Source organism: Aphelocoma coerulescens, chromosome 6 (assembly GCF_041296385.1).
Source record: "Aphelocoma coerulescens isolate FSJ_1873_10779 chromosome 6, UR_Acoe_1.0, whole genome shotgun sequence".
NCBI lineage: Eukaryota > Metazoa > Chordata > Aves > Passeriformes > Corvidae > Aphelocoma > Aphelocoma coerulescens.
The window spans coordinates 31444940-31467504 of record NC_091020.1 but is presented as its reverse complement, the minus strand read 5'-3'; the positions used below and the strand labels follow the sequence as shown (position 1 = coordinate 31467504).

At 46.5% G+C, this 22565-nt stretch overlaps 2 protein-coding genes across 3 annotated transcripts in view; one reads left to right on the top strand and one right to left on the bottom strand.

Annotated features, from left to right (window-relative positions):
- GRK5 (G protein-coupled receptor kinase 5) overlaps positions 1 to 8675 on the bottom strand; it is a 150555-nt gene extending 141880 nt beyond the window's left edge. For both annotated transcript variants that reach the window (XR_011151801.1, XM_069020139.1), the window contains exon 1: positions 8434 to 8675. Coding sequence is in view for 1 of the 2 variants with exons in the window: in XM_069020139.1 (XP_068876240.1) it covers positions 8434 to 8485 (52 nt within the window). In the remaining variant the exon portion in view is untranslated. The remainder of the gene's footprint in view (positions 1 to 8433) is intronic.
- Positions 8676 to 16503: 7828 nt separating this feature from the next.
- PRDX3 (peroxiredoxin 3) lies at positions 16504 to 22387 on the top strand. The gene is made up of 7 exons (XM_069020138.1): positions 16504 to 16574; positions 16641 to 16716; positions 16800 to 16941; positions 17669 to 17804; positions 20014 to 20117; positions 20931 to 21096; positions 21610 to 22387. Exons 1-7 carry the CDS (start codon positions 16539 to 16541, stop codon positions 21661 to 21663), a joined length of 714 nt encoding a protein of 237 aa, XP_068876239.1. The 5' UTR covers positions 16504 to 16538; the 3' UTR covers positions 21664 to 22387.
- Positions 22388 to 22565: the final 178 nt, after the last annotated feature.

Here is a 22565-nt window from a genome sequence, read left to right as displayed (position 1 = left end):
AGTGAAGCAAGAGAGGAATTGTATGAAAAATATGGTAACTTCTAGAACTTGCAACATAACCTCAGCCTAGCAGGAAAAGCCAAGCTCACAGTGAAATCATGCATTCAATGGGACCCAAGAGAATACTCAACCAAGGCAAAAAATAGCTGCTCCAGCTTATTAACTGCCCCTCCAGCATCCTGGGGACAACAGGGAGCTCCACCAGCAACCTCAGAGGGTGAAACTGCTCACAAATACCCTGATGAAATACCCAGTGTGGTTCTGCCCCTTCCCCAGGGTCCATCCCCACCACAGAAGCTGTTTTGGCTGGTTTTGAGGTGGGGTAGGGCGAGGAGCAGGTTCAGCCTCCCTGCATGGCCAATCTGTCCCTCAGCACAAGGAACCCACGGCTCGGAGGGAACTCCAACTGAGGACTGAATGCACAGAATTCTGAGCTGGGCCATCCAAGCTGACAGGCTGGAAGGAGGAAAGAACAAAACCTGTTAAACTTGGCAAGACCTTAACTGGTGAGGAACAGAAAGTACCTGGAAAAATGAAAACTGTACAAAAGGGATTACATGAGTAAAGGAGATGGGAGTAAGGGAAATTCAACCAGAAAAAAAAAAAAAATCAAGATTTCTTGGGCTAATTAAAAAAAAAAATCTAGAGAGACAGACCCATAAATGGAGTCATTTTTATACCAAAATGTTTCATACCTTAAAAAGTACATGGCAGACCAGGGACAAGATGATGTAGCAGGCCTACCCCAAAGGCTTCCAGTAGTTTCCCTTTAGCTCTATCCATGTGGTTTTACTGCCTGGAACAGCTCTGCTGCTGTGAGAACTGGCTGATCCCTGAGCACAAACAAGCTGCATTTCCAACCAGCAAGCAGTGCCCCTGTGAAGTCCATGGGACTACTCATGCATAGCAAACACATCCCTAGGTGTTGGAAATGATGGATATAGAAATTTTTCAGCCTTGGCTGCACCACCAAAAAGTTAGCTGTGAACTATTCTCATCCTGGAGCACAGACAACAGGCCTTCCTTCACTGTTTGCATTATTTGCTTCCAGGTCTGGATTGAAGTTCGAGTACCTGTAATTCTGCTCCTTTCAGCCTGCTCTTCTTCCCTGAATAACTGCTTCTGACAGTTTCTTAGACCTATATCTGAAAGGACATTATATGAGCTAGAAGCAGCTGAGCCAGCTGAACAGCCTCATCCATCTTCCTCCTCACCTGTGTTTTGTTCCATCCTTTCATTTTTAGCAGGCAACTCTGTGCATTTTTTTAAAATTCAGTAATATACCCATCATCTTTGCAATATTTTCTTTAGATTGTTTACTTTAATTTTGGTTTCCCTGCTTAATCTTTTTCACAAAGCCGTATGCATTTTTAAATCTTCCAAGGAAAATAATTACAAAGATAATCCAGCTGAGTGTAATCAAACTGCAGGGTTCTTTATTTTCCTGGCCTTTTAATTTAATTTCACATCCTGTGGTCTTAAAGAAATATTAGGATTATATCATCTTGTTATTGTTTAGATTACATGACAGTAAAAATAAGGGGCAACCGATTCTCTTCTTCCCCACTGCCACACAGAAAACTCATACAGCACACAGAATATTTTCAAAATAAAGATCCAGGGCAAGATCTCAGATGAGCATGAGTTAGATCCCTAACTCCCATTTTTCTGTCCAGAACCTGGGTTTATTTGGTTGGATTTGACTAATATTACACAAGCACAGTAACTGCTTTGTTCAAACAATCTGCTTTTAAACTTTTTCAGTGCAACAATATGGATCCAGATGTGATATTGTAGCTTTCCCTGGATCAATACAAACCAGAAGTCATTCACAGAGTAACACTGGCAGAAAACCAGTGTGGGAGAAGAATCAGTCAACCAAACAACAAAAACACAACTTCTGTCTCTACCCATGCAGGTACCATGAGGTTTGTGGGGATCAGAACACATCTGCAGTAAGCCTGACAACACAACTGGGGCTTCAGACCCTTCACTGCAAGCATCAAAGTCCTCAGCACACAGGTCTTCATCCTCTGAGCTGGGAAGAGATCATTAGCAGCTCTCAGCTAGCACAGCAGTTACCTGGATAGGGAGCTCATTTTCCAAGAAGTCAGACAGGATACAAGTGTGGGGTCTTTGTTGTGTTTTTTTTTCCAGGAGTGACACATTGTGCTGTCCACAGGTATACAAGACAAAGGAAGCAATATGAGCCACCAAACAGGTGTAACATACCCCCAGGCCCTAAAAGCAGCAAAGTCAGAGCTGCTGAATTCCTCTTAAGCTGTTTCTCCTTCAAAATGGGACAGCACAGGCCCATCCAAAACTCACTGGGGACAAAGGCATGGACAGCTAGGGCTCATCTTGGGGCACAACTGTGTTTGAGACTTTAATTCTGGAGCTGTTTATCACAAAGACACGTGGGTTAGTCTGGTCCACATGCTGCTGCTCTGGCAACACTCAGCAGAGCATCACTAAAACCACCTCTTTCCAGTAATTTTGACTAAGTTCTCAGAGTATTCTTAACTAATTAAAAAAAAAAAAAAAGTCATAAAGGTATGTCAATGTCTTGTATAAGTACTGAAATTTCTTTTCCGAGTGGATAATTTCAGCAACACTAAGTTAAAGCCTTCTCAGAAAAAGAACATACTGATAACAGAGACAGGCAGTCTCTTCCTAGATTTATTATTTTGCACTTGAGGAAAGCAATCCCATGAGATTAATGGAGCAGATGTAAGTAGTTCTACTCAAACTTCCACGGTTAACATTTGTACTAAAAGTTTTACTACATAATAGGTTCTCTGTGTTAATAACCTGGCTCAGTACTAAATATTTTTTAGATGCCTACAAACGCAACAAGGCAGATACCAATCAGGCCATAACAGCTCCACACAACCACACAGGAAGGAGCATGGCCCTGTCTCCAGTGAAAAAGATTGGATGGAAAAGCTCTTGATTTCTCCAGCATTGCCACATCCCAAGCTCTGCTGCCCATGACTGCAGACTGAGGTGACTGGCCACGGGGAGAACTCCAGAGTGCCCACCAAGGGCACAGCTACAGCTCTACCTTGCTCTCCATCAGCCCTGCTATGCAAAAATACAAAAAAAGGACACAGGAAAGGTATTTCGAGCCAGTTCTACACACACACATTTGCCCTAAGCCAGGTGTGGCTAGAGAACCAGTTCCCATCTCCAAAAAGAAATTGTGAAGTGATTCGGACTTAAACATTCTTTTCACAAAGGCCTGAAAAAATCCTGTTTCTGAATTACCTTAGTTAAAATATAATGAAATAGTCTTGACTCTTCTGGATAATTTTTTTCCCCAGAAAGAAATGGTTCCAGGCTTCAAAAGGAATCCAATTTTTTTGAACTACTGCTTAAAAGCACCCTGTTGCATCTGAAGCGATGGCTGATTCCATTCTTGAAATACTTTTTTTGAAAGCTATTACAATGGTGAGCTTCTCTTGAACTCTAGAAAGAAAACTAAACTGAGACACCACATGGAAGCTTCCTCTGCTTACAGAGCCAGCATTTTCCATACAAAGTATTTCGGGTTTATGTCAAGGGATGGAGGACAGGGTCTTAGATTCTGCATTCAATGCACTGGTTAATGAAGTTGCAATAACCATATTCTCCATGGAGTTTTGGCTGCCACTATAGCCACCTTCTTTCCTTCAAAATATGCTTTTCATTGTTCTACTGCCCTTTTTCCAACTGCTCTGCAGCCAAGTTCTTGGAAAGCAGTCACGCTTCATGTTTAGGATTTATTGCTAGTCTTTTGCCAATAAGGACACATACAAATCTCTCCTGTGATCATCCTGCAAAAAGCAAGCTAAAATTACAGCAATTTATGAACAGGCACATTTTGCATGTTATATGGCATCAGTGTGCACTCATCAAAAAATTCTGAGAGTATATAAAAGGTCACCCCTTTTGTCTAGGCCAAAAGAAGGCTCTGCTTGGGTGCCATAAATAAGCTTATTTTAGAATTCCAGTCTACCTAAAAAGGGAAAAAAGCATTTGCATTGTGTTTCAGTGGTTTGCATTGCGTTTGCAGTGTGTTTCAGTGGTTTCAGTTGAAGGTTTAGGTTTTTTTTCCTTTTATATGGTAAACTTTGCACTTTAGAGACTCTGGGTTTGACAAAAAAACATAGTTCATCTTACAAAGTGGTTGCTTTAAAACTAATTACTAAATTATACATCACAATTGTCATTAAAACTTCAAAGTGGTGAGAATTGTCTGTATGTTTGTACAAATTTGTAGAGGATTTTGCAATTTCAGAGTCAAGTTGTATTTGTGTTTTGAAATGTGTTTCAGGTTGTCTGAGGAAGCTCATGCCCACAGAAGCAGCAGGAAACATCAGGGAAGGTTGATCTTACAGCTAGGAAGGAATGGCTCATGAGAAAGAGTATTCAGGTAATCACCATGCCTTGGTCATGCTTTTCTGACCATACTGTTTACTGTTCATACAAACACTGCAGTTTAATCATCAATCTCTTTGAAAAACTTGTCTTTTATCAGCTTATTGTTTTTGACAGGCAAGAGCAGATTCAAGACTGTGGATATGATTAAAGCTTCCGTGGATTAGGGCTGATAAAGTTCCTCTGAGACTCAGTTCTTGGTCTCTCCTGGCTCCTTGCTTCTGATGATGCCCTGTGGTCAAACAGCCACAAACTGGGAAAGTGAACTGGGACTCACTGCCCAACTTGGACTTGCTGCTGACAGCGTGGTGGATCTCCAGTACTCATGGCTGGGTGCTTCTGTGGCTCAGACACCATTGCTGAGGCTCAGGAACAAGAAGGCTGACGAAAAGAAAGGTCAATGAAATGGCTTTAAACTGGCAGAGGGTTAGATTAGATATTAGGAAGGAATTCTTCCCTGTGAGGGTGGTGAGGTCCTGGCACAGGTTGCCCAGAGAAGCTGTGGCTGCCCCATCCCTGGAAGAGCTCAAGGCCAGGTTGGATGGGGTTTGGAGCAACCTGGGATAATGGAAGGTGTCCCTGCCCCATGGCAGGGGGTGGAATGGGATGGGCTTTAAGGTCCTCTCCAACCCAAACCATTCTGTGATTCCATGAAGATCCAGATAAATGTTTTACCACCATACAGTGTGGGGTTCTTACTCAACCCAAAATGACTGCAATTGTTACTGTTTTGATTTTCTTTTTATGACTCTCATCTTTCTTGTCTTCCCTTCTGATCTTATTCTTCTCCCCAGGCAATACTAGATAGTTCCCAAATACCTATTTGGTTTCTATAATTAAACCAGATGTATTTTCTACTCAGTCTGAAAAGGGATTAGTGATTTGTGAAATGGGACTTTGCACTCAAGAAATGAGAAATTATAGTTGAGGAAACAGAATAAATTTGCTCCTAATAAATAATGAATGGACTTTCAAATGCAGTAAATCTCCATTCTTACATGTTCAGACTGGCAGACTTCTGAGTATAACAAGTACCTTATGTGTAATTTTGTGTCAAAACCTTCATATTCTGCAAAAATATTAAAATTTCCTGAAATTTATTCTCTGCTTGAAATTATTCACTGAAATGCATTTTTGTATGTGAACCACATTTACTCTTTTTGTTGCTCTAATAAGATTACTCATGTATCACATGGCATCAGTTAATTCTGGGTGTGCTTCTCATTGTGATCATAAGGATTTAAGTGCAAGTATTTGTGTAGCAGTTATAAAACTTGCCCCCTGGTATTTCAGCTCAAAAGCTCACTTTACATCAGGGGTGAAGGAACTTAGACAAGGGACCACAGGAAAAAAAAAAAATCTACCAAGGTCAGAGCAGAAGAGTTGCAAAATTTAAATCAATATTTGCTATAAAACATTTGTGGTGGCCACTCAGCCCTACTTCTGACTCCCTCGAATGTCCTCACTGCTGGATTTCACACTGCAGCTCTACCTAAACCTCTCTTTGAAATTCTCTTAGCTACTGAGAGTAGGTTTGTGTTCCCCTTGCAAATCTGACAAAACTTCTGCCTTTACTAACATTTGCAGAGTGGATCCCATCATTTTTCTTCTCCTAACATTAAGAACCCCATTGCAGGCACCAACCAGCATGTGACTGAGCTAATACAGCTTTAATTTTGACTTCACAAGTGGAAACACACAGGCACGTACTTGGCTTAGGCTACATGTCCACCCAGCTAAATCTATTGATGGAGTCTACAGGACCAGGAACAAACTTAATTTTAGATACCAGAATCTTCAATATATTAACTTGCTTTTACTCTTGGTCTTCCATAGGCTGTCTTCTTCATCTGCAACAAAAGCCACTTACATTACTCACTGCAAATTTTAAAACAACTTTACTCACAGCAGCTTGCAATGATAACCAAAGTGTGGCAACCTATCTAATCCAGCAATAATACTTGTGGCTCTGATGTCAGGTACATCATTTGCCCTTGGTTCTTCATTTAAAAAAAATTCACATCCTCTCAAAAAACCAAAAAAAACCCCAAAAAAAAAACCAAAAAAAACACCAACAAACAACTTTCAAAATAAATTAGCACCAGGCCTCCAAAAAATGTTGTTGGAGGTTCATACATGGTTTAAAGAATAGTTGGTATGGAGTTTGAAGGAAACCTTGATAAATTTCTGCCATTTGGATTATAGCTGACAGCTTCTTTAATATAACTCTAACACAATAAAGCACCATGACTGTAACCATCTTCCTGAGAATGGTAGAAAAGGACCATAAAACTGAGCGGCAGATTTGAAATTACTTGCAAAGTATCAGCTCTCTGTAAACAACACACAATAACTGTAATAAATACTAGTCCTTTAAAGTACTCTTAAAGCCTACTGAAATCTAAACCGGCATTGTATAACTGGTAGCAACAACTGCATCCTAAACAACATTAAGAATGACAACTGAAAAGAAAAGATCTCCATCAGAAGTCAAAACGTTATAATTCACTGATCTGCTGAATGGGATAACACCTTTGCCCTTGTTATTTGTAGAGCTTTTTTGAGAGGATCTCAGGACTTTACTCTTTAGCTAAGCCTCAAAAGTTCAACAGCCTGTGAGTTATATAAACACTATTTTACAATTTATTTTCCCAGCGAAAGGATCGCTCCACGGAAGGACTATTTGAATGATCTCTCTTACAGAATGAACGCTGCTTTACTCGTACTTCCACAGCTTCAGAGGGACCGAAGCTGAAGCCCACCCAAGCGGTGACCAGCCCCGCTCGCAGGCAGCTCCAGCGCTTCGGAAGACAGTGGAAAACAGGCTGCAGGTTGTACCGCACCTAAAAGCGCCTGGTCCAGCAAGTGTTTTCAGGGAAGAAACTCTGAGCAAGGGCTTGGAAAAATGCCTTATTTTAAGCAGCAAGCAAGTAAATAAACACAAACATAAAAATGAGTTGGGGCAGACAGAAGGCGATCGCGTCTTGGCAGCGATGCCGCAACCATAAGACGTGTTGCTTATGCGTGGCGCTCCCGCTCCAGCCGGAGGGATGCTCTGGGCGGACGGGGCTCCGCGGGGAGCCCCGAGCCCCCGGCCCCGCCGTGCCCAGCGCCCGGCCCCGCGCTCCGCAACCGCGGGAGGATTTCCGCCCGCGCGGAGAGAGGAAACCGCGTCCGCTCCCGACGGGGGGAAAGAAAGCCCCGGGAGCCCGATCCGCCGGTGGCTGTTCGGCTCTGCGAGTGCTCGGGGTCGGGACGGGGATGTTGCCGGGAGCCCCCCGCCGCAGCCAGCAGCCCAGCGTGTTTGCAGGCGCCCCGCGCCGAGCAGCGGCGGCTCCGCGCCGGCGGCTCCGGCATCGCCCGGAGCATCCCCGCTGCCCGAGCGCGGCGGCGGCCGCGGGGGACAGCCCCCGCTCGGAGACCCCCGCGCCACCCGCGGGCTGGGGGCTGGACCCCCAGCCCCTCTGTCCGGCTCTGGCTGGGGACAAACACGCTCTCAACAATGGGCATGTTTGCAGCAACATGATCTCACCTAATAACGCCGAATAAGGCAATGACTGTACGGGGAAGCGATACGATCCTGCCGGTCTCACCACACGGCGCGGAAAGCTATTTGCAGATTTGCTAAGCCCTTTTGAATGAATGCATCTGCAGCTGACCTTTAACAATAGACGCTGAAATAGCACAATCTGTGGGACCAGATTTGAGGGGGGGAGGCGGGAAGAGGGAAGGAAGAGATGGGTGAATATTGTAATCTCTGCAATCTCATTCACTTCCTTTCCCAAACCCCCGCGCACAGGGAAAAACAGAGGTATTTTCCTTTTCACCGGGGCTGTGTCTCAAACAAGCCGTTTCCAACGCCGGCACAGCCACATGGCACCCCGACAGCCGCCGCCGGCGGGACCGGCGCGCATCCCCACCGGTGCCCACCCGCATCCCGCGGGCATCGCTCCGCGGAGGGGCGACTGCGACAAGGATGCTCCAGCCCCCTCTCCCCTCCCGCCGCTCTCTCACCTTCCCTGGCTTTCAGCAAAACGGTGTTGGCAACGATGTTTTCCAGCTCCATTGACGAGCTCGGGCAGCGCAGGCAGCGGCACTGCAGCAGGACGTCACTCCGAGGTGCGGAGTCTCCGGGCGACCACCCGCCTCCTGCCCCTAGCGCGTTGTCCCCCCGCGCATCATCTCCGCGCTCCCCGGGCGGAGGCGGCGCTCCCCGCACTGCCTGCTCCGCCGCGCCCCGCTACTCCATCCTCCGCCCCGCCGGCTCCCCCGGTGGTTTGAGGGCTCGGGCGCTCCTGCCTCCCTCCCCCGGGGGTGTGGCACCGCGGAGCGGCCCCGCAGCCCCGCGCAGGCGCCGGCCCCGCCGGGCTGGGCACGCCGGGACCTGTAGTCCTGGAGTGGCCTCGCCTCACCTGGCGCCGGCTCCACAGCCGCGCAGGGTCCCCAGGGAGGAGCGGTCACTGTCCGCCTCGGGGAGGGGGAGAGCACGGGCAGGGGCAGGGGCAGGGGCCGGCCAGAGCGTCCCGGGCGGCGGGGGTGGGTGTTCGGTGCCGGCGATGCGCGGGGCTCCCGCGGTCCCGGCCCCGGCACAGCCCTGGTGCCGCGCTCCACCCCGCGGCGGCGGCCCGGGGCTCCCCTTGTCCTGCCCGCGGTGCCCAGCGCTCCCCGGCCCCGCTCTTCGTGCTCGTCACCGCCCCGCAGGTGCCCACACCCGTGGGAAGGGGTCGCCGATAACCGGCAGACTTCTTCCCCCCCCCAGCCCTTCTCCTCGGGCCGGAGCTTCTCGCGTTTCTCGGGATCTCAAAAGCCCCCTACGGAAGAACCTGAGGGAATCCCATCTCTTCTGGCACACTATTGTTTTCACCCTTGGAAGGAGCTGTGTGAGGCATCGGGCACTTGTGGAAAGTTTGTGAATTTTAAGCGCTAGATTACAACATAAACTCTCCTGTCTACATAGGACAGATGCTCATGTCAGCATGATTCTGATTTTCCTAGCAACGGGGTAGATCGATTCAGCAGGTCAAGCAATGAAAGAGGAATAAAAACGACCCATTACTCCCACTGACACTCTTCCCCCATCTGTATTTGCATTGATTAAATCCACACGAAGCAAATCAAATTAACATGCACCTTCTTGTAAGTGGAGCACAGACACTACTTTTTTCTTCTTTTTATTATTGTACCAATTTATTTCTTTGCACAGCCACACAGAAATGACCTGCAACAGCAGAGCTTGCAGACTGCCTAGAACACATTTTCTGAGCATAGGAAATAGATGAGAAATGCATTTAATGAATAATACCTTGGGGGTAAAATTGCTACAATAAATGCCTTTTGTACCTGATTAAGTGTCAAAGGTTTGACCTTTGAAAGTTATTGTGCATAGCAGGTGGCACTGCTATGTACAATCTTCCACAGCCTCTCTCCTGTAGCTTCAGAAAAACATTCAGAGCCGTTCCATGTTGTGGTTACTTTCTTTGTAATACAAGTTCTATACAGCAGCAGTTGTGTCTGTAAGTACCGGAAGATTTTTCCCTGATTAAATAATTCTTGAGGGAGAAATTGCTTCCTGGAAACCAGAGCCTTAGCACAGAGACGAGGCTCCTAAGGAGCATCTGCCCTGCTTGTTGTTTGAACTCTTCTGTGCAAGCACTGATGTAAACAGAGCAGATTATGCTCAGTTCTAAGTGCATTTCACATCCCTGCCCAGCCTCCCACTAATGGTCATCATAAGGACAATGCAAACATCACAACATGGCTGATGGTGGAAGACAGAACTTTTATTATACGGAATGTTTTTAATGCTACAAGCAACTCCTCTCTCCAAAGAACAAATGAAGGCATGTGTCTAAGTGTCCATTTTGTAAAGCACCACTCACTGCAGCAGCAGTGGGATTACTGCTCTCTGCTGCACCTCAGGATGAGGATGTCCAGTGGAGAGGGATTTACCTTCAAGGGAGACTCCACAGGGAGCACTGACTGTGTTTGGTGAGTTATTTTTTATAGAGATGCCTGAATGAAGAGGGCAAATCTTGACAAGCTCAAGTATCAGTTGCACTGGAAAAAAGCATGTGCACCAAAGAGCTCTTCTGCTCCTCTTTTATCTAATATCTATTTGTACCTCTAGATATGTGGAGGTATCCACAGTGTTGCCCTGTGGGACAAAAGTATGACTCCAGCATGCTGATGTTGTCCTGTATACTTTCAAATATTTAATTCTTGAAAGGGCAAACATATTTATCAAAAGAGTTACGACAGATCTGTCTGGAGTTTGGAAATCCCATGGAGCTACCTAGTGTTCATGTGCGGCGCAGCTCCGGCGCGCTCCACGATCCTGGCAGCCAGAGGCACACTTACCCAGCTCCCACAGGAGCAGGGACAGCCAAGCAGCAGCGTGTGTGCTGCTGCCACAGGGGTTATCCCAGCTCAGCTGCATGGCTTTGCATTGAAGTGGACCAGAGGCAGCCACGTAACTTAAATGTGGCTGAGCGCAGGGAGTGGAGAGATCTGAGCTCTGCTATCAGAGGTATCTGAGCTTAGGGTCTGCAATAATACGTGTGTCTTAGTTACACATCTACATGGAGAGCAGCAATTTTGACTCCAGGGTTATTGGGAAGAGCAACGGAGAGGGTTTTTTTCATTATTCTTACGTTAACTAACAAACCCCCCTTTGTTTCTAATAAATCTAACTCACTGTGGTGCACTAGGACACGGAAGGAGATGTGTTCACTAGCACTCACTAGTGCTACTTTGAAAAACAAAATCAAGATGATTAGTCCTCACTGCATCTCTCCTTCCTACTGCATTTTTAAGCCTGATTATACCCTTGATGTATGACACAGGCCTGAGATGGATGGCCCCTTTCGTGGACGGGGCTTCCCATGTGTAGCCAGAGCAAGTACCACCGCACAGGAAGTTCATCACTTGGCTGTTGCAAAACCCACTGCAGCATTTGGACTCTTACCTCATGACTGCTTCACATCTGTCAGTATCTTAATTCTCCTGTCACCTGGAACAACTGGTTCACAAAACCAACAAAAAAAAAAAATTAGGAAGAAGTAGATTTATTTATATCCATTTTCTCTTGTGGTGACACAGTCCTTTAATTTCAAGCTATGTCCACACCTGATTTAATGGAACAGTCAGGTTCTCTGTGAATGAGGGAGAAGGAATCAGGAGACCTGTAAATGTGTTCCACTGCTTATCTGACTCTATTCACTCTTGTAAAATGGTGCTGAAATACGTGGACTCAAAGACAGGGTGGTAGGGAAAGAACACAGGCCTCTTTTGCTGGCCTAAAGATCCTGATTCAACCCTTGCTTTGAGAAAAAGGAAAATTTAGTCTGAATCATATGCAGAACCAGCCAATATTGGAAAGAAAAACAAAAGGACAGGCTACCAACAAAACATTGATATTCTGAAAAATGTGCTTTCTAAGGTGCTTAATGTTTAATCGTTCTGCTTTAAGATTTCCATCTGAAGTCATTCAGGAGAGGCTCCTAAAAACCTAAAAGTGCTGAACATCAGGGTAAAGCAGGGCTGGCAGCCATCTTTCCTTTATGGGAAAAGCGAGGTTTGTAAATGAAACGCCAACACCAAGCGAGACCCAAATGCATCAGTGTAATAGGAACAGGGAAGCAGCAAGGCACAGTGTGATATTCTGAGCCACTCAAGGATGAGTCATCGGCAGGGTGGGCTCGCACAGCTCCAGCCAGAAACACAACGGCAACACACCCAGTTTATCCTGCCACCAGAGAAAAACCACTTGGCCTCAGCACGGCCGCCTCGAAATGGCAGGGTAAGACCCCTGCTGAACCAGATGTCAGAAAGGCTTTTGCCTATACTTATCAATTGGAAACACACCCCAACAGCAGCTATCTCCTAAATCCATGTTATAACATTCAATTAATGCAGTAAAGCCCGTTCATGATTAGCTCTAGGCTGGTTGTGCTTGGAATTGCTTCTGAAAGTTATTACTACGAATGGGCAAATTCTTTCTCCTCCTGCTGAGCTTGGGTATCAGCAGGTGGGAGCACACAGGCCTGTGAGAGCATTTGCAGGCAGCTGGAATATTTTCCAGCGCCCCTGTGTGCAAGGACAGAGGCTGCCATCTACCAACAGTCACGGGGTGATGCATCGTGTTGCCTAAGCCAAACTTTTTGCTTTGGTTTAAATAAAAATGTTTATGCCTCTGTTGTTTTTTTCCATTTCCCAGCCTCTTTTTCACTTACCTGTTTCCTCAAGGTCGAGGACAAATGATTGTTACAGTATTTGAGCACATGGAATAAAATAACCTTCTAGAAGATGAGCAGATTTTCTTTTTAAGCAAGCAGCCATAGGTATCCCATACTCTGCACAGAATTTGCCACTCAGTGATCCACAGCAGCAGTTCTGATGTGCGATTTGCTTATCCCTTTCATCAAGTTTAGAGAGAAACAGCTACTTTTTCCCTAAAATTTTGTTGTGTGAATGATGATCTTTCAAAGAGCTCTTTAAAATCTAACACTTACAAAACAATAATGGAAATGTCACACAAGCATTATCTAGTATTTTTTATCAACCAGTGTTGTAGTTTTTCACCAGAAAGACATAGTTAATTATTCCCAGACAGGAAAAGAGAGGCACAAAATGGGGGCAGGCAGATAAGTATCCTAACCAAAAAGAACATTCACATCTCCCATTATCTATTCAAGTGCCTTATGGACTACTCTGCACCTTGTATACCAACTTCTGCTTAAAGCCTGCAGAAACCCCTAGAGAGCCTTTCACCAACTTTACATCTCAATTTGAATCAGGCTTAAAGAGAGCAAAGGAGACAACAAAAAGCTTTGGAAAAAGATGTGCATGTGGTATCACTTGGTAGATTGATTTTGAGCTTTGGATGTCAATAAGAACCAGGTTTAGCAGCTGCTCTAACCCGTGCAAGAGCCAGAGCTGAGGAAAAAGGAACTTTTATCAAGTGCTCTTTGGTAGTGACAAGGTCCATCTTCAGATTGCAGGGATGCTCAGTAAAAACCAAAATGGAAAATACCCCCTGCTAAATGGCAGTAGTTCAAGCTTTTGCACAGAGGTCTGAGCTGAATTACGCTGCCTCCTAACAAAGCATGAGCAATATTTCCCCACCTGCAAGCCAAGAGTTTAAACAAAGAGTTTTAAACAAATACAACTTTCCGGGGAGGGGGGAAGGACATCGGTTTAGAATACATCAGCGTAGAAGTTGTGAATAATCATCTGTGGATGAGACAGCCATCCTCAGGAAATCCGAGCAACAGCCCTTTTCTGGCTGCCACAATGCAGCTCCCACAGCTGAGGGAAAGGAGCCTGGCCACCCCTGGGCACAGAGTTTGCTGCCCAGTCCCAGGGCACTCATCTGGGCGAGCACGTCTCTGTGTCCAAGGGCATGTGCCCGGTTTCAGACACAAATGCAGTCATGCCATCCTGCACTGCTCTGAAAGGAATCAGCCCAGGTAATGGCTGATGGTTTGCTGCTCTCCACCTACAGCCACTGCTCCACAGGTGTCCCAGGCTCACCCTCACTGCACACTGCTCTGCTGGCAGCAGGCACAAAGACCTTCTACACCTCTATGCTGGTCACAATCTCCACAATCACTCCTTCCCTCTCCAAATCCAAGGCTGCAGACTAGGGCACAGCTCACTTACACTCTACCTGACATACTTTCTAATGTACAAATAGTTTACTGGCTTCCACTTTCATATTTGAGGGATTTTAAAGAAAAAATGCCCCAAAATTTTAGGCAACATGCAAATAATCTGAGTAGCTCTGCCAGACAACACCTGTTGCTCAGCCAGTGACTTTCCCAGCAGAGTCCCCATCCAGCTGGCACTTTCCAGCAGCCCTGGTTCATCAGCAAGACTCAAAACTGAACTTCTCTCTCACACACCCTCAGGCGTCCCTTAATGAAGCACTAATGAGAAGCAAGGGTTTGGTGAAGTTCCTTAACTCAGATCCTGGTAGTTCCCTGACCCCATGCTGTGCTTGTGCACTCAGAGCTTGTTAGCAGATGTTGAGCCTGAAGGGAACAGCCTCAAAATCCAAAGCACCAGTGATGCCTATTTGAATGAAAGGAAATCAGTGCATGGAGGAAGCAGTTACACTACTATGCAGGTGCACCCCATACTGGGATATCTGTGTCCTGTAGTGTCCACATTTTCTTGCCTCTCACCTCACCCTGACTGTAAGAACATCTCATCTCTCATACCCTTCTGCAGAACACCTCCATCTTCATCATCCCCTTTTGAGCACCTCCATCTTCATCACAAGCCCACGCAGTTATCTCTGTGCATGTATGAGTAGATAACATTATTCTGGGTGCTCTACTGGGAACTACTTTTTTTTTTTGAGAAGATTATCAGAACCACATTTCCAGCTGTCATTGTCTACACCTGGATTAATAAATTCAGGAGTGTCCCAGAAAGGTGCCAGCGACTGAAACTGGCCATGATGTTAAATGCCCGGGAAGGTCTCAGCACACTTTTGGACAACATCAACTAAAGCTGCCCCAAACAGTTCCTGGGCATACTAGAGAGTTAATACCAGCTAGTTATCAACCCTGACAGGCAGGTTGAACACAACCCTCCCTCTTTTGAAGGCTCAGAAGGTTCACTGTTACAGAGGTGATTGGACCATGCAGACAGATCAGTAGCAGAAATAAGTTCAGAAGTATGGATTTAGCATTTATTAAGTTCATCCTAGGGGTAGCTGACATTGCTCTGGCTGCCTTTGGCTTTGGCCCCATGGCTGAGCTTATCCTGCTAGCAGAGCCAGACTTTTCTCTAGTTCACAAGGTCCACCCTTTCTAAAATGTTGTGGATATTAATAAATATATGAAACCAGAAATTACTAAAACCCAGAAGAGAAACTGGGTTCAACTTGGTTTAACTGTTTAGATGAAGGAACAGAAAGAAAGAAGCTAGGAGCTCTGAAGATAGTGAAGGGCCTTGAGGGGAAGCCGTATGAAGAGTGGCTGAGGGCACTTGGTCTGTTCAGCCTGGAAGAGACTGAGAGGAGACCTCATCACAGTTTACAACTTCCTCATGAGGAGAAGAGGAGGAGCAGACATTGATCTCTGCCCTGTGGTGACCGGTTACAGGACCCAAGGGAATGGCCTGAAGTTGAGTCAGGGGAGGTTTAGGTTGGATATTAGAAAAGCCACCAGGTTTTAAAAAAAAACAGAGGGTGGTTGGGTGCTGGAATGGGTTTCCCAGGGAAGTGGGCTCAGCACCAAGCCTGACAGAGTTCAAGAAGTGTTTGGACAACTCTCTCAGGCACATGCTGTTACTCTTGGGGTGTCCTGTGCAGGGCCAGGAGCTGGACTTTGATGACCCTTGTGGATCCCTTCCAGCTTAGAATATTCTGTGATTGTGTAACTATAATCCGAGTGAGTTCAACAAAGTCAGAGCCAATTGCACACGTGTATCTGGAAGGTTTCTGAGCACAATCTGGGCTGTATCAGCACACAGCAAAGACCACCCAGCCCTGCGCGGCCGGGGCCGGCGGGCTCAGCCCGGGCACAGCGCCGGGGACATGGCACTGGTGAGGCCACACCTTGAGTGCTGTGTCCAGTTCTGGGCCCCTCAGTTCTGGAGGGACACTGAGGTGCTGGAGCAGGTCCAGAGAAGGGCAATAGACCTGAGGAAGGGTCTGGAGCACAAGTCCTATGAGGGACGGCTGAGGGAGCTGGGGGTGTTTATCCTGGAGGAGACTCAGGGGGGACCTTATCACTCTCCACAACTCCCTGACAGAACGGGTGGGATCGGGCTCTGCTCCCAGGTAAGAAATGACAAGAGGACATGGCCTCAAGCTGCGCCAGGGGAGGTTTAGGTTGGACACTAGGAAGAACTGCTTCACGGAAAAGGTGATCAGACATTGGAATGGGCTGCCAGGGAGGTGCTGGAGTCACCGTCCCTGGAGGTGCTCAAGGAAAGACTCGGTGCCCATGGTCTGGTTGACCCGGTGGTGGTCGGCCACAGGCTGGAGTCGATGGTCCCAGAAACCCTTCCCAACCCCATCGATTCTGTGATTCTGTGCCTGTGCGTCCCTCAGCGCCCCTCCCCGGTTCCCGCCCCCGGCGCTCCGCCCGCTCCGCCCGCCGCTCGACATGGCCGCCGCGCTGGGGAGGCTGCTGCGCGCCGCGGTGAGTGAGGGCCCGCCCGCGGCCCGGCCCGGCCCCGCGCCGCCCTGACCCTCCCTGTCCCCGCAGGTGCCCGTGGCTGCCGCCGCCGGGAGGAGAGGGACGGCACGGCCCCCGCTCTGCGCCCGCCGTCCCTTCAGCCTCGGTAAGTGCGGGAGGGCGGGCGGGGGACGCGCCCCGGGAGCGCCCCCGGGCCCGGCCCGCAGCTCTGCTTTTTCCCCTCCGCAGGCGCCTCACGGTTCGCCGCGGCCGTGACCCAGCACGCCCCGTCCTTCAAGGGAACGGCCGTGGTTAACGGAGAGTTCAAGGAGCTGAGCCTGGATGATTTCAAGGGGAAATACCTGGTTCTCTTCTTCTACCCCCTGGACTTGTGAGTGCGGGTTTCTCCCCTTCCCGACGGGCCACCTGCCTTGCTGAAGGTCATCACAAGCGCTGCAGGTCGTTCCTGGTTTTGCCCGGTTTGGGCCGGTCTTGCAAGGCAGATGTGCCTGTTTCTAGAGCGTGAGTGATAAGATTGGGGGCACATGGCCATTGTGTGTTAAAGCAGTGGATAGGGTGTCTGGAGAGCATCTTCTAGCTGCAGGGGCTGCATCAGGAGCTGGCTGATGTTCCTGTCACAGTCAGATCCCAGGGGTGAGGGCATTGCCTTGCAGTTAGGGGCTGCCTTGGAGACTCTGTCCTTGAAGCAGCAGGGCCAGCAGAACTGCAGCTACACAGCTTCAAGGAAAAACATGACAAGATGGGGGTCAGTCTGTCCAGAAGACTTGAATTGCCAAGAGCATCCTGGTGCGTGTGGGCACATGGAGACGGGTTTAACCTGCAGTCCTTTCTACTGTAGTTTCCAAAAACTCTGTCCCTAGCAGGGACAGTTTGTCCATGTTGTAAAGAATCTGCCTAGAACTGGCAGATGGTAACTGGTGTGCCATCTGAGTGTCAATGACTGTTGGTTTGAGACTGAAACTAATCTTGAGCAGGAAATGCCTAAAATTATCAGTCTAAAGAAAATGCTCTTCTGCATTAGTGCCTAGAAACAGACATGAGAGTCTTCTCAAGAGAAGATGACAGAATTATTACAGCCTGATCTCTCTTCCCACCAGCACCTTTGTCTGCCCCACGGAAATTGTGGCTTTCAGTAACAAAGCAAATGAATTCCGTGACGTGAACTGTGAGGTGGTGGCAGTTTCGGTGGACTCTCATTTTAGTCATCTGGCCTGGATAAATACACCACGAAAGGTATGAATCAAGTATTTTTGGGGGGCTTTCTCTGTTGGTTTGGTTTCTTTTCACAAGAGCTCCAGAGAAGAAGAGTTGAATAAACAATTGTGCCGACGCTGATTTTTAAAAGATTTCCTAAAGTGGTATGTGATCAACTTCTACATTTGATGACATAATTCTGACCTCTGTCTTTTGTTTTCTTTCTCTTTTTCTTAATTATTTGGTTTGGGTTTTTAACTTGTTTTGCTGTGATGATAGTCTTGTTGATTACATTGTATCCTTTGAGCATTTATCTCAAAAGACAAATGCTCAGTTTACATGTCACTGTCCCAAAGTGCCTGTGACAGCTGATAATGCACAAAAACTATCACAGGAAAGGAGCAGCAGCTGTGTGGTCATTGCTGTTAACAAATACCGAACAGTGGTGGCTTCAGGATGGAAGCAGAAGAACCACCAGTTTATTGGAGAACTTGTATCATTGACTCTTACTTGCTGAAGGGGTTCCACTCTTGCAGTACAAATGCAGGTTTTTGGCTTTCTTTAGGGGAGGAAAGGGAGAAAGACAGCCTTTTACTGGAGAGGAGCCTTTTTCAGATGTATATAAAAATACATGCTTTAGATGACAGAAAACATCTGTCTAGTTTAGGTAGTTTCAGAGACCCACAAGTGTCCCAGGAAGGTGCAGAAGCGCCTGTGCCATCAGTCCCGGCCTGTGTGGACAGCAGTGTGCAGTAGTCCTGCAGGCTGGATGCCTTCTGGCACCACTGGAACATGCAGGAGAGGGAGGAGAGTCTGCTGGATTTAATACACCTTGGCCGAGCCTGTCAAGAGTATTTCTTTTCTGCATGCTTTGTTCAAAGCTCAGCAATGTGACGGTGGCCTGACTTCACAGGTGTTCAGGGTATGTCAGTTGTGCACATAATATTTTACAGATGCACAGACTATTCTGAGTTGGAAGGGGCCCACAAGGATCATCGAGTCCAACTCAAAGCACCCTGCAAAGGGTGGAAAGAATTCCATGGTGGCACAGGCAGGAAACTGACACCCAGAGAAGCTGAAACCTTGGTTCCTGTGACATCTGTGCTCAAAGCTCTGTAGGGAACTCTGTTGCAGACAAGTGTTTGCAGGATCAGTGTCTGAGTGGCTGAGATTACACAGTAATTCACTGATGATGCCAGGAATAGCAAAGCTAACAAACTCCAGCCTTGTTTCAAGGTTAGAGAGCTTATCTCTCTTGCAGTCTCAGTATGTGGCAAAACTGAAAGAAATCTTGTTTGACTCTTCAAATAATATTTAAATTGATTTCTGGGAGGCAAAACCAAAAAACGTGCACTGAATAGAGCAGCAGAACTTTGACATACTTAGTGTGCTGGTAGGAGCATTGCTTTTGAGATTGTAGAATTTTTAAGGTTGGAAAAGACCTCTAAGACCACTAAGTCCAACTCACCACCACCACCATGTTCACCACTAACTGTGTCCTCAAGTGCCACATCCACATGTTTTTTCCCGTGCCCTGGGAAGCCTGTTCCAATGCCTGACAATCCTTTCTGTGAAGATTTTCTCCTGCCATCTGATGTAAACCTCCCCATGTGCAATTTGAGGCCATTTCCTCTTGTCGTGTCCCTTGTTACCTGGGAGAAAAGGTTCACCCCTACCTGGATACACCCACCCACTTTTAGGCAGTTATAGAGAGTGATAAGGTCACCCCTGAGCCTCCTTTTCTCCAGGCCAAATGCCCTCAGCTCCCTCAGTTGTTCCTCATTAGACATGTGCTCCAAAGTTTCTTTGTTCACAGGTTTGTTTCCCTTCCTTCCCCCTCATGTTCATCCTAAAATACGCAGTACTGCATCATGTTCATCACTTAAATATGCAATAGAAATTTTTCTATTCAAAGCTCCTGAATAGGGTACAAAGGAAGTTTTTCTGGAAATTTATGGCTGTTGCCATTGGTAGCCTTTTACCACCAAAATAAGCAATTTTAAAATGCTCAATGTGAAAGAAGTTTTCACTTTCCAAAGAAACAAAATGTCCCTGACTACTTTAAAACAAGCAAAGAAAGCAGACCCAAGCAACACCACACACACTTGGTTCCTTTCGTGGAGCAGAATGCCATGAATGGTTGTGTTTTGTTGTTACTGTACCCCCAAGAGCATGGAATCCAGCAGCCCAGGAAGGAGGATCCTATGGAGCATTTTGTAACCAAGTGGAACCTTACTCTGTTCCCTAGAGCGGCGGTTTGGGCAAAATGAATATTCCAGTTCTGTCAGACCTCACAAAACAGATCTCCCGTGATTATGGGGTGCTGCTGGAAGGACCTGGCATAGCACTGAGGTAAGGCTCGGCTGCTGGTAGCTCTGGTGTGATGTGACCCAACCCAGTCTAACCAACATAAGCCACACTATCCCCTCCTGCAGGGAAATGGCATCGTGTGAGGACTCTGAGATGTCACTTCTGCTGCAGGATGGCTGGATCCCACCCGAGGAAAAGGACACCTGGCCATTATGGCTGGGAATGGCTCCAGGCCTCTCTGACAATGTGTGCAGGGAAAAGCCAGCCCTTCTGCTCTGAGAGAGGGGGAGAGCTCCATGTCACTAAGGAAAAAGAGCAGCATAGAAGGGCAATTTCTGATATTTTTTTCCATAGTAGTCCCTGAGAAACAGTGGATTGGGCAGGAGTCTTCTGGAGACCTTCAGTTCCTGATCTCTTTGGATCAGGAACTTTTGACTTTAATTTACTGACAGATTAAGTTAATTAGTATGGTAAGATTGTGACTTTGGTTTTCACAAATATTTGTATGCAACAGGATTTAATTTAGTAGCATAATGCACAAGCAGCTCTTCACTCAGTACCTACAGATTTGATCAAAAAGACATGGGCAGGATGCCAGCTTTCAATTTGGAAGTACAGGTGGACCTTTGAGTTCTCCCTTTGCCCTGCCTGGATCGAAGTGTCTCCATGTGTACTTCGTCATTTCACAGTACTATAGCAGTTGGTCACTTTGCTAGCAAACAAGATACCAAATGCTGTAGTTCTGCTCCTAACTGATACGTGCATCTAGGACTAACTACCTTGCTGAAACGGTGCATCCAGTTCCTTTGGCCTTGAAATGTGATTTGCCTTCCCTAAATTCCTGCTCCATTCCAGAGGGCTGTTCATCATTGATCCAAACGGGATCATCAAGCACCTGAGCGTCAATGACCTGCCCGTGGGGCGCAGCGTGGAGGAGACGCTGCGCCTGGTGAAGGCCTTCCAGTTCGTGGAGACACACGGAGAGGTGTGCCCAGCTAACTGGACTCCAGACTCCCCAACGGTGAGTGCCTGCTGAATGCTAAATAGAATCCTCCTAAATATAATCCTCACGCTATTTGTGCTTGTCTGAAGGGCTGGGATCCACTCGAATGTGAGCTGCTTGACTGAATCCCTGCCAGTTGTCTAAACGTGAAGCTTTTATTGGCTGGGCCAATTTGGTCTGTCTGTCTGATAGTTAATGTTGGATTTCTGTGAAGAAAGTTCACTGGTTTCCTTTTAGGATATGCAAATTGTGTTTAGAACTCCAAATTTGCCATGTACTCTCCATTATCTGAGTTCAGGTTTTTTTACTTATTTAATTAAATTAAATTGTAATTTAACAGGAAAAATGTGTTATATACTTGAAATTTTCAAGTAGGAGTTGTACATGATCTAGACTTCTGTCTTTCAACCAAGTGCAGAAACAGATTACTCTTTTTATAAAGTATGCATGGATTTTCTTGGATAGTGTCAAATCTGTCACTTTTTTATCTTACCTGTACCAAGTAATAACTAAACTTTCTTTTCTTGACAGATCAAACCAAGCCCAGAAGGTTCCAAAGAATATTTTGAAAAAGTGCACAAATAAACACTCAAATACATGGACAAAACCCTTAGTTACCATACACTGAAGACATTAGGAAAACAGCTGTGATTGTAAAAATTTATAATAAAAATAAAAGCTCTCGTCTTCTCATGTTTGAGGAGAAATTAAATGCTAAAATATTTACTGACTCCCTTGTCTTGCTTTAAAAAAGGGTAAAACTAAGGCTTTCCCCCTATCTTCTGCAGCTTCAGTTTCATGGATTTCTGTGACCATTAATCATCTTCCTGAATGTGATGAGTACACAAGTCACAGTTGCCTTCCACTGGCTTTTCCCTCTTTCCTCTACTAGTTTAGGACCAGAAAATGTCCTGCATTTCCTTTTCTCACACAACATTCAAATCTGTTAAAAGTTTGAAACAATACAAGGATAGAATTTTGATACATGGTTTGTTTTTAATGAACTTTGCAGAGGAAGAGATGAATGTAACAAGTAAAAATAATTTAAAAATCATTGGTTTTGTGTGTAAATGCACTAAAACATGAAATGAATGTAAATATGTGCCATTAAAAAAAAGGTGCAGCTACTCAGGAGCACTGACAAGCATGAACTGTAATTCTGTCTGGGAGATGGTAAAACTTGGCCCCCCATAGTGCACTTACTGGAGCTTTATGGCGAGTTTACTGTCACTTGAATTTGCTTGACTCTTGTGCTGCTTGAAACTGATGTAGCATCTCTCTAGCTATAATAAAATAATCTTAACATGGACTAGCAGCTGGTGTGGTGCTTTGCTTTTCGTTCACTTTCCCCCAAGAGTCCTGTTTCTCGGTTTTGAGGAAGTTGGATGTGTCGCATTGCCTCGGGAGCTCCGTCCTGCGCCTTTGTTCGCAGCGGTTCACAGCTGCCCCGGCCGTGCGGAGCAGCCCATGGACACCAGCTCCATGCT